This window comes from Anomaloglossus baeobatrachus (assembly GCF_048569485.1).
Source record: "Anomaloglossus baeobatrachus isolate aAnoBae1 chromosome 5 unlocalized genomic scaffold, aAnoBae1.hap1 SUPER_5_unloc_23, whole genome shotgun sequence".
In the NCBI taxonomy this organism is placed as follows: Eukaryota; Metazoa; Chordata; class Amphibia; order Anura; family Aromobatidae; genus Anomaloglossus; species Anomaloglossus baeobatrachus.
In genome coordinates this window covers 822,928-840,966 of record NW_027441799.1, presented here as the reverse complement: position 1 = coordinate 840,966, position 18,039 = coordinate 822,928, and the positions used below count along the sequence as shown (strand labels likewise).

General features: G+C 47.1%; 1 protein-coding gene across 1 annotated transcript in view; it reads right to left on the bottom strand.

Moving 5' to 3' along the window:
- Positions 1-17,225, bottom strand: part of LOC142259057 (uncharacterized) — a 75,225-nt gene extending 58,000 nt beyond the window's left edge. Inside the window, 4 exon segments of the mRNA XM_075331584.1 lie at positions 4,459-6,255; positions 9,738-9,825; positions 16,912-17,009; positions 17,093-17,225. Of these exon segments, the coding sequence (XP_075187699.1) occupies positions 4,459-6,255; positions 9,738-9,825; positions 16,912-17,009; positions 17,093-17,225 (2,116 nt within the window).
- Positions 17,226-18,039: the final 814 nt, after the last annotated feature.

Sequence of the window (18,039 nt, the reverse complement as noted above, 5' to 3'; positions counted from 1 at the left end):
CTAGGAAGTAGACAATTGTGTATATTGATGAAGGAAGTATTCTTTTCTTCCAAAAAGTGGAACTTTTCCCTTTTAATATGATTCATATTTAATAAAGTAATATTCTTATATTAGATATTACTTAACTAAATATTGAAGTGTTTTCTCAATTGAGATATTTAAAATTTGAAGGAAAAATAAAAATTGTAGAATTAAAATTTTGATTAAAAATGTGTATATTAAATAATAATTAATATAAAAAAAAGGAATAAAAGGAAAAATGAAAATCGGAATAAAAATAAAAATTGAAATAAAAATAAGGCCTTCTATGTATATAACACCTATGTCTTTAATAATACATAACCTTAATGTTACCAGTATTTTATAGGATTTCCATACCTATCATATCAGTAACCTATAAAAATAATTAAGTCATGTAACCTTGCAAATAATACTCTTCTCTTAGTATATAAATGCATTATGATATACTTCAAATATATTTTTTTATTCCCAATTCTTCCTTTGTACTTGAAATATTAATTATTAAAGTATCCTGTGAACACATATATTTATCAAATATAAATGTGTGATTGAGACCAAACCTTCCCCTTTCAATATCATGAAATATGATATTATAAAAATCAATATGTCAAGATTAAATTAAATTAAAATTTACTCTTAATAAAAAAAATCCTAACATCTCTATACTAGAGAAATATGTCTAAGAATAAGATATATTCGGTATAAATTCCTCCATTTATACTTATGTACTATAACTTATTTATTCTAATAGTATACATACATATATTATAACCTCAAAGTTAAAACAAAAATTCCCTTTTTTTTTTCTGGATCCAAGTACTTGACATCGGCAGCTGCTCAGACAATCAATCATTCATAGACACATTTATGCACACAAGACTGCCATGGTTCTTTAACATATATCCACATAGAAACTGACAGACACATATCCCTTTTTTTTCCAATTATTCTGTGCGCATTTCAAAAATTATGTTACTAATTTGAAGTACTTCTTGAAAAATACAAATTCCAATGTATTACCTACTGTACATTTGACCATAGAACAAACATTTATTATTATTAGCTTTAGTAATTCAAAAGTCACATGCTCTGGTTACGTGCAAAGAACACCATTCCAAAACAGCAAGCAGTTTTACTAAACTCCAAAGCTCAGATTACATTTCTAATAACTCTAAAGAAGATATATATATATTCATAAAAGAAACGTTAAAGTAATAGTTCTCTGGCAATTGGTACCTGAGAAAATAATAATTATTATTAATCATGCTTTCGCGATTAACCTTACACAATAAGATATATGTTACCTGATTGAGGACAAGAACAAATGTATAAATAAAAAGTTAATACTTCATCAATCTGCTTTACTGATAAATTCTGAGGGAAATAAAAGAATAAAATTATCATATTTATGATAAAAATGAAACACTTAGAATCTGTTACTTTCTCTTATTATTTCATTTTAAATATCATTATCCATATACAGAGATCAAATTATTAATTTATAACATTAAACTAACATTTTACTAAATGAAAATATGACCTTGATTTACTATCACTACTTTTAATATATATATATATATGCATAGATTCACTGTATATGAATAATCATATTTATCAAGCAATAAAATTAATTTACCCAGAAATCCACTTTGTTTAGCTGAAGACCAAACCTAAATTTTTCTTCAAAGATTCGTTGTAACTCAAGTTTTGTTCTTAAATGAGAAACAATGTCTCCCAGCTGTCGCTGGCTATCAAATTCTAACCCAGGGAAAGAATCTGCACAAGACACCTGTTTCTGTCTTTCAAAGCTTTTACTCATCATTTGTCTGGGACCATCAATCCCAGTGACCAATCTCTTCACTGGAGACAAGGGAAACAAAGGTTTTTCCTGTGGAAAAAGATTTTTAGATGATAATAATGGGGATGGATTGTATGGTTTATAACACGTATGCATTTTCCTGCGAATTTCATATATCCTATCACAGAAATATCTGGATCTGGGAGACACTGTTGGTTTTTCACAGAAACTCTCCCTTTTTCGTGTTGGTTTTTCAGAATTAATTAATTTCTGTTTTGATTGACTTTGGTGATTTCTAACAAAATCGATAAATGTCGTACATTCGAATAAGGACTTTTTATTTAATGCCACCGCACAAGCTGCATTATCAAGGAAATTAAACTTCTTGATGAATAAATGTATCATTCCATCCAATCTGACATTTGGAATGACCGCTCTATACAAACGTTCAAAAACGGACATAAATGAGAACGTACTCTCATTCTGTTCAATTTGTAATTCCTTTAACATCTCATAATTTGGATCAGATTCATTCCTTGCACAGAAGATGAGATTTTTCAGCCTTATGATATCGTTATCATTTGAACAATCAAATGTCTCATTGTCAGAAGACTTTTTTAATGCCAATTGTCTAAAGAAATGCTGAGGTATCCACATACGGAATAACTGATTCGTCTCACTATTGGTTAAATTTAACTTCTCAACGGAACTTTCAAATTATCTCTGAATTTCTGCAAACATGTATTTTAGGATTATATGCGGGAATTAATTTGCATATGTCCAATAGACTCTTTCTAAGTTTAATTCCTAACTTAGTCTGTTCTATTTTTTTAAACTGATAGTCGCCATTTTCTCTCTGACAACTTTCTGCACGTGTCCCACTCAGGCTCCTCCCCCTTCTGGCTTCACTACGTCATTTCCTGATTCTTTCTCAGTATGCTGAAAGTCACCTTGATTAGGTAGCACATGTCTGCCGCCATTATCAAGATTCTGATTTGAATTACAGTCTAAATCTGACTTTTCATTTCCAACATTACAGTCAGAATTCACAATATCACTGACTGACATTCCAGGTTCTAAGCAGTCTTTGGATTTCTCTATCACTGACTCTCCTGACAATTCTGGTTGTCTATTTCCACCATTTTTACATTTTTCTACGATTAACTTGTGAAAATCATAGACTAAATGACAGACATTTCTGATTTTCTGTTTCTCTCTATTAAAAGACCTTGCACATTCTATACGTGAATTCTCAAGTTCACACTCCCCATAAAAGCGTAACCAAATTAGAAATATCTGAATAAGTGAACTGAATTTTACTTTGCTTAACATATGAAGAGATAAAATCCATTTTCTTACCTGAACTGATCAGATGATCTGATGGATGATCCTCTAAGACTTGATTCACCTTGCTCAGCACGTCCAATACTTCTTATGGACTGACTTTATCTTTCTTGCTCAAAAAATACGTCAAAAGTTAACTTCTGTGGCTTTATAAAGTCTTTAAAGTTCATTAAAAAAACTTTCATGCAACTTGACTTATACGTATTTCCTAGGTTCTGCGTGATTTTTATAAATTGTCGATTCCCTCTCACTTTGCAGGAGGCATAAGTCTCTGATGTCTCAATCCCCCCTTATGCAAAGTGAAGGAAGAAGCACAAAAATGAAAAAAAAAACACGAATGACTGAGCTCGCCAAATGTTAAAAAATATACTCTTAAATATATTTTTCTTCAAATACGTAAAGGCGCATGAAAGAAAGGACTTAAAAAATGTAAAAAATAAATGTATTTTATCTATTTAAAAATGGTTGCCAGGGTTCAGTTACAGAAAGGAAAAATAATGTACTTCCTTAGCTTACGGAAAAAGAGTTCATTTAGTCCATACTGATCAATAGAAAATCTTCACCCATCTCTCCTTGGATTCTGAATGGCAAAGCAGGGGTGATCTCCTAGGCTGGACAGCATGTGTTCATCTTGCTGCCTCGGAGCCTTCTGGCAGCTGACTACGTGCAGGAGCGACCAGTAGCCCCCTCCATCGTGTGTTATATGACAACTGTCCAGTCCATATAGGGTGTTTTAGTTGAACATAGTTCCATATGACATAATCTTCTAGAAGCTTCCAGAAGATTTATATATATCCTTCCATGTCAGTACTCAAGTATATTCAATATGGATATTTTAATATTTATTCCTTATAAAAACTTTATTAATAAACTATGCCCTCCAACATAAACAGAACTGTGAACTTATATGCCCTACTATAAAATATTTGATAACTAGATGTATTAATTTTAATGTTTTTACAATCTGCAAGGCTTAAATAAGGGGTAAGGGTTTCTAAGGATCTAATAGAAATATCAAATAAAATAAAAGAGAGATCCCCTTCACCCCACCTCCTCAACCAATACAAAAGAGAGAAGATGGTAGGGAGGTCAAAAATTGCATTAGATGGTTAAAATGTCTACTTCCAAAAGGCTTCTAGTATCCCATGTGAATATTTTATTAGTGGTCAACAAATTATAATTTTTAAGTATAACATTTCTCACCTTCTAGGTCAGATAATTATTTTTACCATTGTAAGATTTGTGATGTTTAAAAATAATCCATTTGTGTGTCTAATATTTTCCTCATTCTGAACATGTCAAGGGTTTTTCCCCTGTGTGAATTCTTTGGTGTTTTGCAAGATTTGATTTTCGGTTAAAACATCTCTCACATTCTGAACATGAAAAAGGTTTCTCCCCTGTGTGAATTATCTGATGTCTAACAAGACATGATTGATCTGTAAAACATTTCCCACATTCTGAACATGAAAAAGGCTTCTCCCCTATGTGAGTTCTCTGATGTGTAACATGATGTGATTTTCGGTTAAAACATCTCCCACATTCTGAACATGAAAAAGGTTTCTCCCCTGTGTGAGTTCTCTGATGTTTAACAAGACATGATTGATCTGCAAAACATTTCCCACATTCTGAACATGAAAAAGGCGTCTCCCCTGTGTGAATTGTCTGGTGTGTAACAAGATTTTTTTTTTGGTTAAAACATCTCCCACATTCTGAACATGAAAAAGGCTTCTCCCCTGTGTGAGTTATCTGATGTGTAACAAGATGTGATTTTCGGTTAAAACATCTCTCACATTCTGAACATGAAAAAGGTTTCTCCCCTGTGTGAGTTCTCTGATGTTTAACAAGATATGATTGAGCTGCAAAACATTTCCCACATTCTGAACATAAAAAAGGCTTCTCCTCTGTGTGAGTTCTCTGGTGTGTAACAAGAGTTTTTTTTTTGTTAAAACATCTCCCACATTCTGAACATGAAAAAGGTTTCTCCTCTTTGTGAGTTCTCCGATGTGTAACAAGACTTGATTTTTGGTTAAAGCATTTTCCACATTCTGAACATGAATATGGCTTCTCCCCCGTGTGAGTTCTCTGATGTGTAACATGATGTGATTTTCGGTTAAAACATCTCCCACATTCTGAACATGAAAAAGGTTTCTCCCCTGTGTGAGTTCTCTGATGTTTAACAAGACATGATTGATCTGCAAAACATTTCCCACATTCTGAACATGAAAAAGGCTTCTCCCCTGTGTGAATTGTCTGGTGTGTAACAAGATTTTTTTTTTGGTTAAAACATCTCCCACATTCTGAACATGAAAAAGGCTTCTCCCCTGTGTGAGTTATCTGATGTCTAACAACACATGATTGATCGGCAAAACATTTCCCACATTCTGAACATGAAAAAGGCTTCTCCCCTGTGTGAATTGTCTGGTGTGTAACAAGATGTGATTTTCGGTTAAAACATCTCCCACATTCTGAACATGAAAAAGGCTTCTCCTCTTTGTGAGTTCTCCGATGTGTAACAAGACTTGATTTTTGGTTAAAGCATTTTCCACATTCTGAACATGAATATGGCTTCTCCCCCGTGTGAGTTCTCTGATGTAAAACAAGATATGATTTTTTGTTAAAGCATTTCTCACATTCTGAACATGTGAAAGGCCTCTCCCCCATGTGAGTTCTCTGATGTTCAACAAGATGTGATTTTTTGTTAAAGCATTTCTCACATTCTGAACATGAAATTGGCATCTCCCCTGTGTGACCTTTCTCATAATTAACAGATTCTGAAGACAATCTTTTCTGCCCTGGGTGAATTTGTTTATTAATTTTTTGATATTCTGAAGTTGAAAATGGCTTCTTTGCTGCAAGAGCACTTCGATTTTTAATGCTGCTTTTGTGACATTTATTTTTCTTAATAGTCTGTGATGAATCAGAAGGTAGGACTTGTTTAAAAGAATCAGATGATAGATCTTTGCTTTGAAGAGATGATGGTATATCTGTAACAGAGGCATTCACTTCAGTTAAATTTTGTGTGATATCAAGGTTATCTGATTTAAAAATCGAAGATGTCAGTTGTGCCTGAAATCTCCTGGTACAGTCATCTGCCAAGAATAAAAAATATTTTCAATAATATATATAAACTAGCTGTAGTACCCGGGGTTGCCCAGGAAGGTTTCTCTATGTCTACGTGTGTCTTTCTCTATGTCTGTGTGTGTCTCTGTATGTCTGTTTCTGTGTGTGTGTGTCTGAGTGTGTCTCTCTGTCTCTGGGCGTGTGTCTCTATCAGTCTCTGGGTGTGTCTGTGGGTGTGTCTCGGTGTCTGTGGGTGTGTCTTGGTGTCTGTGGGTGTGTCTTGGTGTCTGTGGGTGTGTCTCGGTGTCTGTGGGTGTCTCGTTCTGTCTATGTATCTCTGTGTGTCTCTGTATCTCTGTGTCTCTCTTTCTGTCTGTCTCTGTGTGTGTCTTTGTGTCTCTGTCTGTTTTTGTCTCTGTGTGTCTCTGTCTCTCTGTGTGTGTCTGTATCAGTCTCTGTGTCTATGTATCAGTCTCTATGTGTCTGTGTCTCAGTTTCTGTGTGTCTCTGTCTGTCTCTGTGTTTGTGTGTCTCTGTGTGTGTGTCTGTGTGCGTGTCTCTGCCAATATCATATTACCTCACACATAAGCTGCTTATACTAATCATTATCTCACACAAACTGTCTTATACTAAGAATGTCCTTCGTTGCCTATAGCAACCAATCACAGCTCCTATTATTGACCTGCAGCTCTGAGCTCCATTGACTTTAATGTAAGCAGGGTTTGTTTGGCCAATAACTGTAAAGCGTGGTGTTAAATTTTCCTCTCAAAACATAGTCTATGACGTTCCCTGAATCAAATTAGGTGGCTGTGCAAAATTTTGTGATTGTAAATGCAACGGTGCGGATTCCTTTAGCGGACATACACACAAACATACACTAGGCTTTATATATTAAAGATATAATTTATAAAATAGCTTGTAACGCTGTAACCAGCATCTCCGCACTGTCCAGCACCCTTTCCTTGGTGCAGGTCTCCCTGAAGTGAGTTTAGTTCATGCTCATACATTCTTAAAGGGCCAGCGTGCAGCTAACCCGTAAGTTCCTCACAACCTATGGCTGAGAGGCAATAGGTATTTAAGTAATCCTCCCCCTATGGGAGATGCCTGGGCAACGTGGTCAATCTATAGAGACGCGTTGCTAGTTGTCAGTTACCATGCCACTTGCTGAGTCTTATGCTGTGTATGTTAACACGTGTTTGTTTTCTAGTATCCACTGTACATGCTGTATCAATCTGTACCAGCTGCGCCTGCCATATCCGCTACACCTGCTTACACGAGCCGTCCTGTCTGCACCCAACCACATCAGTGACTCTCAGTCTCCAATCACCGATCCCTGCGGTCAGCTATCACAGTACAAAGACTCCCTCGCATATCATCTGGCAGCTACCTCCCAGCACAAGCCTATCCTCAACATCAGAGGCTGAACATGGGAACACATAGTGAACATGGTAAATAAAAAACAAAGTGTAATTGCACTTTTTTGGAATTTCACTGCACTTGGGAATTTTTTTTCCATTTTTCAGTACATTATATGATAATATGAATAGTACAATTTAAAAGTACAACTCATCCCACAAAACATATAATCCCTGATATGCCTATGTTGACTGAAAAATAAAAAAGTTATGCTTCTTGGAAGAAAAGGAGGGAAAAAGGAAAAATATGTGAAGATGGGGTGAAGAGGTTAAATTTTGGAAATGATGTGGGTGGGCTGCCCGGCCTCCATGTACCCACTGTGGGATAATCCTAACTCCCTACATATGTTACAGTTACCCTGTGCCCAACTTTGGATAAAAACGCCCCTATCAGCACATTCATCAGAAGGGAGAGAAGGAAGATCCATCAATAAGATGCTGAGATTCTAGGAAGATGGATTCATTGCTCTCAGTGGGAGAAACAATAAGAATCTTGTACTTATGATACTTATTAATGGAGAACAAAAATAAAATAAATGATGTTACAAAGCAAGCTTTCCAGACTACTGAGGTCTCTTCATCAACTACAAGATTATTATTTTGTTTCTCCCACTGAGAGCAATCAATCTTTATTCACCTGGTGAACACGGCACCAAACTAAGAATCTAGGACGTCACCAGCATCATTACCCTCCGCTTTCTCTTAGGGGTCCACCATACAGATTAGATTTTTCTTGCCATGATTTTCTAATGTGACGCACTGGACTAGCCAGGTAGTCACAGGTAGATCCCCGCATTACATCTGTCCCCCAATAAGGTAACACCAGCCAAACCATAAACCCTAGTCACCTCCCGCAGAGCTTTATGGACAAAACAGGGAGGCAGAGCCAGGCGGTTGACCACGCCCACCGAGGGCCTGAGGCAGGAAAATAGAGTGAGTTAAAGTTGAGTTCAGTTGTGAGTGGAGTGAGGAGTGAAGAAGTCTGACAGGTGCCGGGGTTGGAGCCCGGGCACCTTTGGCTAGGAGGCAGATGGTGACCTAGCCTGCAGGAGCCGGGAAGACGGCTCGGTGGAACCGTGGTGGGCCGGGACAGGGTAGTGGCCCGCCGGTATCGACCCGGGGAACCGACTCGGAAACCGGAGCACAAAGGGGGTTACTCAGACCCTGAAACGAGGTCCAGAAGCCACTGGACTGAGTTAATCAACTGATTGCGGTCTGCACCTTAGGTCCTTTCCCACACAAGTCCCGACTGAAGACAACAGCCCACCGAGGGGGATAGAAAGCCACCGCACAGGCAGAGAGATCCCACGGGCCAGGGTCTGTGGGCAAACGGGCTCCTCCGACATATACAAAGCCGGGGAGCGGACTCCCGTTGCTGAAGCATACACTACATGGTGCAGGAGAAAGGCAAAGACCACCAAACCGGGTGGGGGACCAGACGCAGCCGGCTGCGGGCACCGACCACCATCAACTTTGTTCATCAGAGACTTGTGTGTGTCAATAACAGTGACTACAACAGTGCCATCCGGCCGCGCACCGCCCTGCACCGCCCAGCTACTCTCCCCCAACGGGTCCCGGGGCCATCATCCCTGCCCACGGAGGGGTTAACATCTTGCTGCATAACCATCTCCCCGGGGTGCCCCGTAACTGCAGTGGTGGTGACCACCTTCACCACAACCCGTGGGTGGCGTCACGAACTTAAACACGGCTCCGGCCGTGCACCTACCTACCTCCCCCCTAAGTAGCGCCAGCACACTTTCAGAGCGAAGTGACCCCCGGGTCCGGAGGCGCTTGAGCCACCCACCAACGAGCCCGGATCCGAGCGGCTCGGCTGCAGCCGAGCGCGGGGCGGTACACTAATTTCAGGGTATAGGGTGGATCCTACCTGTAAGATCTGGCTGATACAAGTCTCACTCCAACAGAAGGTCGTCCAATGCTCAAAATAATGGGGGCAGTTTTGGGTGGAGGAACATGTGGTGGTCTAGCAGCAGAATGGTGACCATTTGATATGGCCGGACTACAACCCTGATAAAGCAGCCACAGCTGGTGACTGAGAAGAATCTGTGACTTCTCTGCATTTAGTGGTCACTACTCAGCTGGGCGGTTATCTGTAGGAATCTCCTCTTTACTCCGCTCATCACCCCTCACATATGTCTCTGTAGTATTAATATGGGGAAGATCTTCACCCTGAAACAAATATTGTAAAAGTCACAGACAGATGGAGAAGTCCCATCTATGATCAGCTCTAATCCTGCCATCTCCACCGCTCTCATTACACAAGTATCTATATATATAATTGCCTTATTCTGTCTGTCCAGTGCGCCGAACTGGCAACAATCAGCGTCGACGATCCAGTTCCCTGTATTCATTTGTATTGGCGTCTTTAAGATGCCGATACAAATGAATCCCCGTACCTCCGTGCAAGCCACACTTCCAGGTTCAGTGGAGCCAGTTTTCTCTCTGACCCGGCGTCCGGCGGCGTGATGACACTGCAGAGGTCACGGGAGCATGGTAAGATTACCTCACCATATTGCCGCCTGTCAGTGTGCAGAGTGCCGCGGAGGAAGACGGAGAAGAGGCTGCCGGCACTTGGAGCAAGTAAGCGCTCTGTGAGCCGAAGATGTGACTATGCAGGGCAGGAGGAGGCCACATGGACGCTGCAGGCCAGGAGGAGGCCACATGGACCCTGCAGGCCAGGAGGAGGCCACATGGACCCTGCAGGCCAGGAGGAGGCCACATGGACCCTGCTGGCCAGGAGGAGGCCACATGGACCCTGCAGGCCAGGAGGAGGCCACATGGACCCTGCAGGCCAGGAGGAAGCCACATGGACCCTGCAGGCCAGGAGGAGGCCACATGGACCCTGCAGGCCAGGAGGAGGCCACATGGACCCTGCAGGCCAGGAGGAGGCCACATGGACCCTGCAGGCCAGAAGGAGGCCACATGGACCCTGCAGGCCAGGAAGAGGCCACATGGACCTTGCAGGCCAGGAAGAGGCCACATGAACCCTGCAGGACAGGAAGAGGCCACATGGACCCTGCAGGACAGGAAGAGGCCACATGGACCCTGCAGGCCAGGAGGAGGCCACATGGACCCTGCAGGCTAGGAGGAGGCCACATGGACGCTGCAGGGGAGAGGAGGCCACATGGACGCTGCAGGGGAGAGGAGGCCACATGGACGCTGCAGAGGAGAGGAGGCCACATGGACGCTGCAGGGGAGAGGAGGCCACATGGACGCTGCAGGGAAGAGGAGGCCACATGGACGCTGCAGGGGAGAGGAGGCCACATGGACGCTGCAGGGAAGAGGAGGCCACATGGACGCTGCAGGGGAGAGGAGGCCACAAGGACGCTGCAGGGGAGAGGAGGCCACATGGAGCCCCCCCCGAATACATTGGCCGCTCGGCTCAGCCCCCCTCACGCATTGGCCGCTCGGCTCAGCCCCCCGCATACATTGGGCACCTATACACCTCCCCCCAGGACTACTCCACCTATTATAATCCTCTCTCCCAGAACTCCTCCTCATATTATACTCCTCTCCCCCCAGGTCTGCTCCTCCTATTATACTCCTCTCCCCCCAGGTCTACTCCTCCTATTATACTCCTCTCCCCCCAGGACTACTCCTCATATTATACTCCTCTCTCCCCAGGACTACTCCTCCTATTATATTCCTCTCCCCCCAGGACTACTCCTCCTATTATACTCCTCTCTCCCCTGGACTACTCCACCTATTATACTCCTCTCCCCTCACCTCCAGGACTACTCCTCCTATTATACTCCTCTCACCCAGGACTACTCCTCCTATTATACTCCTCTCCCCTCACCTCCAGGACTCCTCCTCCTATTATACTCCTGTCACCCAGGACTACTCCTCCTATTATACTCCTCTCCCCCCAGGACTGCTCCTCCTATTATACTCCTCTATCCCCAGGACTACTCCTCCTATTATACTCCTCACCTCCAGGACTCCTCCTCCTGTATTATACTCCTCTCCCCTCACCTCCAGGACTACTCCTCCTGTATTATACTCCTCCCCCCAGGACTACTCCTATTATACTCCTCCTATTATACTCCGCCTATTATACTCCGCTCTGAGGGGTGCGCAGCATGGGGGATGGAGCACGATGGGGGGGTGCGCAATGTGTCGCCCTGGGAAAGCCAGGGGACACGGGTAATAGCACCACCACACCCCACATTCCAGGTAGGAACACCACAGCCAAAACACAAATCCTTGTTGCCTTCCTCCAGAGGTTGATGATGCACACCAGGAGGTGGGCCAGGCGGTTGGCTCCGCCCACCAAGGAGTTCACAACTCTGGAGGCAGGAAGTAACCAGGCAGATAGCTCAGGGACGAGCTTGAGTAAAGAACAGAACTGTCAGGGAGGAGGAAGTGGAAGGAGTGAAGTGTGGCCCAGGCAGGGCAAGTGTGAGGAGCAGGAGAGAGAAAGTAAACAGAAAAGTGGAAAGTGACAGAAAAGCCTGTAGGTCCGTGACTGTGTGTCCGGACGGGACCAGCAAGGTTGGCAACGACGGTGAAGGTCTCAAGTGGGACTGTCTGGAGGTTACTGAAAGGACCCCGTTGGCTGTGTGCCCGGTGGTCTGGAGCGGATACAAAGGACAGTCAGCACCAGGACAGGGGCTTTCGGACCCCAGCAGGGCTAGGAGTCGTCAGATCTGCTAAATCCGTTAGTGAAGGGGACGTAGATTCTCCCAGCAATAAAGTCCCGATTGACGGCAACAGCCCGACCGATACCGAGGAGACGCCGCCACCGCCAGGGCACCAGTTTCCTCAGGGCCAGCGCCTGCGGGCAAAGTGTAGGGCTCCTCCGGCTCAGATTGCAGTCGGGGAGCGGGTAACCGGAGGGAATCCACCGATACCATCAAACCACACAGGTGCAAGGAAGAGAGAAGTCACCGTCACCTACCGGGAGTGCAGGTGCAGCCGTCTGTGGGACCGTCCTACCAGCCGTTGGTTTACCGTACAAACTGTGTCCGTGTCAGGCTGAGTGAGTACCCTAGTGCCGCAAGGCACAGCGCTGCCCCCGCGTCCCTGCGCCCTCCAGGCCCTACACTTCCCATCTCGCCACCGGGCCCCGGGATCACCAACCCCTACCCACGGAGGGGCAACATAACACCTGGCTGCTCCCATCACCATCCCCGGGACCCCCACACCGAGCAGCGGTGGTGCAATCACCACAACCGTGGGTGGCGTCACGAACTATAACCCCAACAAACAATCCCCTTTCACTCACGGGCGAGGAGTGTCGCTCGAGACACCCCGGGATCCGGCCTGCAGCTCGAGCCACCAGGAGCCACTGCCGGACCCGAGCAGAAGGGGTGAGCGCGGTGTGCTGACACCCTCCTCCCCGCCCGCGACAACTTGGCGTCACGAACAGGATCTTACCGCTCTGCCGTCAGGTAGAGGTGCGCCTTGTTACCGCCGGAGGTATCCGGCAGAAAAATTTCAGAAGCCGCCATCTTTGGCGCGAAAAGTTCCCGCTCGAGCATCTTCTCGAGCAGTAGAGGCGCGAAGGCCAGAACCCCGCCCCGAGAGAGGAGGGGCCGGAAAGAGCTAAGGGGGACGAGATGGCGGCCGGCCGCATGTAGCAGCGGCTATAAAAGCAGGGACGCCAGGACTCTGCAAACATCCCGTTCCTGGAAGCTAACGAACCAGCCGTCATGTGGATGCCGTCCCGCGACACCGTGCCCCCCCGCGCCTGGAACTGCGGCGTGGGTGGAGATCCGGACCGCGCAGCTCTACCAACGGCTGCAGGTGAAAATGCAGCTCCTCATGGAGGAGTGGGAGGCCGACATGGCGGACGTTGTAGCCACCGTGCGGAGACGCGAGGAGGAAGCGGAGAAAGGGAGGGTGAGTGACCCACGTCCCGACGCCCTTGAGGGGCCGGTCATCGCGGCTGTGGGGCCCGGTCCAAGCCCTCTCTCTTCGCTGCCTCCTTCGCCACCCGTCCCGGAGGCCGTGACCCCGCCACTAGGCCTGCTACCACCGCAACCGGTAGCAGTACCCAGCGTCCCCGCCCAAGCGGGTCAACCTGTAGCCGGAGCTCGCAGCCGGTCAGCGATGTTGCCGTGGAAGGCTCCGAAGACCGAACCGGAGGCATCCCCTGAGAGACTTCCCGAGCCGGAGCCGAAGACCCGTTCCGAGCTGAAGGCCCGGCAGCGGAAGGCCCCTGTGCCCATCCCCCACACCTCGGCTGAGGTGGCGCCGGGTTGTTGCTGCAAGGCAGCGCCCAAGGCCATGACACCGCGGGACACGCTGCCCACCTTCCTGACAGTGGGTAACGTGCTGGATGTCCCGCGGGGCTCAACCCGTGCGCCGGAGCCATACTGGGACAGGGAGCCAACCAAGCTGGGCCTGGAGATCGCCGAAAGGGAAAAGAGGAAGGCCGAGCTGGTGGCCAGAGCGATCCGTGAGAAGGAGAATCTCCGGCAAGCGACGTTCCGTGACCGGGGACCGCTGCACGAGGGGCAGGTGAGGCGATTTGATGTCCGCCGGGGCTACGGGTTCATCTACGAGCCAGGCCTGGAGGCCGAGGTGTTTGTAGCCCGGCGGGATGTGCATGCTCACCTGCCCGAAGAACATCCCGGCCGTAACCTGATGCCGGGAGATATTGTGCACTATACCCGGCACTTTGGGGAGCGAGGGTGGTTTGCGCTGGACGTTAACCTCAGGAGGGGCCCGGAGGCCCGAGCGAGCGCAGACCTCTACCCCTTGCCAGCAGCCCCAGCGCTTGAAAGACCGGAGTAGGGCAATGGAGGCCCGCAGCACCGTCCCCGTTGGGACCACCAGTGAGTTAAAGGTTGTTGTGTGTCTGTTTGAAAGTTTCGAAATGATGAAAATGAAAATGACCGAATACTTTACCTGATTGTCTGCAGTGATTTGCAACCGGCAGGAGCCGGCACCGTTGTCCCCGTGGGGACCGTTTAAGTTTATTGCATGGGAACTAGCCATGGACAAGCCCGTGAACTCTGCAGGGCAACCACAAACGTTAGTGGCATGTAAATATGTTGGGTACCGTTACCGTTTCCGCAATGCCGCCTCCGGAGAGGCAGGTTGGAGGGAGGGCCCTGAGCAGAGCAGGCCAGGGCCCAGCTGCCAAAGGAACCGGTGGCTACCCTCTGGAGGGGAAGGACAGATCCCGCTCGGGTGACTTGTGCTGGACTGTGGGTCAAGGGGTGCTGCCTGGGTTTTAGGGGCAGCATCAGGGCCAGGTTGCTTGGGTGGGAGAGAGCGGAAACCGTGACCGTACACCGTTGAAACGTTAAAGTATAATGTGCCTCCCGTCTTGGGAAGAGTTGATTAAAAATGTCATTTATGTTTATGTTTAACCCTGTTATCCCCTTTCTACAGAAAAATAAAACCGGTGTAGGACGGCAGCCCGCGGACGGTCTGCATTTTGCTAAGGGGGAATGTGTCGCCCTGGGAAAGCCAGGGGACACGGGTAATAGCACCACCACACCCCACATTCCAGGTAGGAACACCACAGCCAAAACACAAATCCTTGTTGCCTTCCTCCAGAGGTTGATGATGCACACCAGGAGGTGGGCCAGGCGGTTGGCTCCGCCCACCAAGGAGCTCACAACTCTGGAGGCAGGAAGTAACCAGGCAGATAGCTCAGGGACGAGCTTGAGTAAAGAACAGAACTGTCAGGGAGGAGGAAGTGGAAGGAGTGAAGTGTGGCCCAGACAGGGCAAGTGTGAGGAGCAGGAGAGAGAAAGTAAACAGAAAAGTGGAAAGTGACAGAAAAGCCTGTAGGTCCGTGACTGTGTGTCCGGACGGGACCAGCAAGGTTGGCAACGACGGTGAAGGTCTCAAGTGGGACTGTCTGGAGGTTACTGAAAGGACCCCGTTGGCTGTGTGCCCGGTGGTCTGGAGCGGATACAAAGGACAGTCAGCACCAGGACAGGGGCTTTCGGACCCCAGCAGGGCTAGGAGTCGTCAGATCTGCTAAATCCGTTAGTGAAGGGGACGTAGATTCTCCCAGCAATAAAGTCCCGATTGACGGCAACAGCCCGACCGATACCGAGGAGACGCCGCCACCGCCAGGGCACCAGTTTCCTCAGGGCCAGCGCCTGCGGGCAAAGTGTAGGGCTCCTCCGGCTCAGATTGCAGTCGGGGAGCGGGTAACCGGAGGGAATCCACCGATACCATCAAACCACACAGGTGCAAGGAAGAGAGAAGTCACCGTCACCTACCGGGAGTGCAGGTGCAGCCGTCTGTGGGACCGTCCTACCAGCCGTTGGTTTACCGTACAAACTGTGTCCGTGTCAGGCTGAGTGAGTACCCTAGTGCCGCAAGGCACAGCGCTGCCCCCGCGTCCCTGCGCCCTCCAGGCCCTACACTTCCCATCTCGCCACCGGGCCCCGGGATCACCAACCCCTACCCACGGAGGGGCAACATAACACCTGGCTGCTCCCATCACCATCCCCGGGACCCCCACACCGAGCAGCGGTGGTGCAATCACCACAACCGTGGGTGGCGTCACGAACTATAACCCCAACAAACAATCCCCTTTCACTCACGGGCGAGGAGTGTCGCTCGAGACACCCCGGGATCCGGCCTGCAGCTCGAGCCACCAGGAGCCACTGCCGGACCCGAGCAGAAGGGGTGAGCGCGGTGTGCTGACACCCTCCTCCCCGCCCGCGACAGCAGCATGAGGGATGGAGCGCGATGGGGGTGCACACCTACCCCAAAACACACACACACCGCAATACACGCACCGCACAACACACCACACCCACACACACAGACAATGCCGCACATACACAACATCCAACACATAAAACACCACGCACACATAAACACCGCGACACACAAAGACAAATATACACACACACTGCGCAACACATACACAATGCACAAAACATACCTCACCCCAAAATACACATGCACCCCACAAACACCCACACACAAACCGCGCAACACACACAGCACCACTTTCACAATGCTGCAGACACACAGCGCTCCACAAACAACGCAACACACAAACACCGCTCTCACACACCCCCACACCCAGGCAACACCCAGAACATTTACAGCGCCCTACACAAACACTTGGCAACTACACACAACATCTATATATATATATAACAAAAATCATATATTAACTACACAATAAATTCTAGAATACCCGATGCGTTAGAATCGGGCCACCATCTAGTAACACATATAATACTGGAGGATAAAACAAGACTGAGCACAAGACCTTCACAGCCGTCTACACATCATAGGGAGATTTCATGGCACCTTCTCTCCATCTACCTGATGATCCTGAGGAACATCGGGGTCTTCTTGTTTACAGTCCTGTGGGAGAAGAGGACGGGGACATCTCTCTGGTGTTGTCCTCTTACTGGATAGAACTGGAGGAGACACATACAGGGACTGAATTCATTCCTTACATACAGATAATTATAGGCCGTGTGTATTTAGTCCTGTCTATTACCTGGTGATGTGAGGGGCTGGGGAACCTCCATCATGACGTCCTTGTACAGATCTTTGTGTCCTTCTATATACTCCCACTCCTCCATGGAGAAATAGACGGTGACGTCCTGACACCTTATAGGAACCTGACACATACAATGATACCGTCACCCCCGATCCCTTCATAGCATTACTGTATAATGTCCCAGCATTCCCAGCAGTGTCACCTCTCCAGTCAGCAGCTCAATTATCTTGTAGGTGAGTTCTAGGATCTTCTGGTCATTGATGTCCTCATGTATCAGGGGGTGAGGTGGGGGCCCCGTGATTGGGCTCAGGGGTCTTCCCCATCCCTCAGACACAGGGGCCTGGCAGCGCTCACTAGAGGTCTTCTTCACTACTGTGTAATCCTGGTTATGGAGAGACACAGTAATAAATCTCACTCCAGACATTTCCAGAGTCCTCACCTCTCCAGTTCTGTCCATCTGTTATTCCCATAGATAAGAATGATGTAATGTGACATCATCAGAATCTCTCACCTCTCCAGTAAGCCGGAAGAGGATCTCTAGGGTGAGGTGTAATATCCTCTCCGCCATCTTGTCCCTGTACATATCCATCCTTCACGGGGCAATCAGGAGAATTCTCTTCTATAGAAGATCTCCACTGAGAGGATCCGATATTGTAGGGACCTGAATGGGGAGAAGATGACGATGTAACATCATGAAGAATCCGCTGTAATAATACAATTACTGGAGATAATAAGGGGAAACATAATGAGAACATTCTGGGGGAACATTATATTTTGTGGGGGCAGAAAGGGCCGAGGACTGAGGGCAGAAAGGGGCCGAGGACTGAGGGCAGAACGGGGCCGAGGACTGAGGGCAGAAAGGGGCCGAGGACTGAGGGCAGACGGGTTTTCTCACTTCCGGCCTCTCATAGTTGGGGCGTTTGTATCTATCAGAGGAAAAGGAA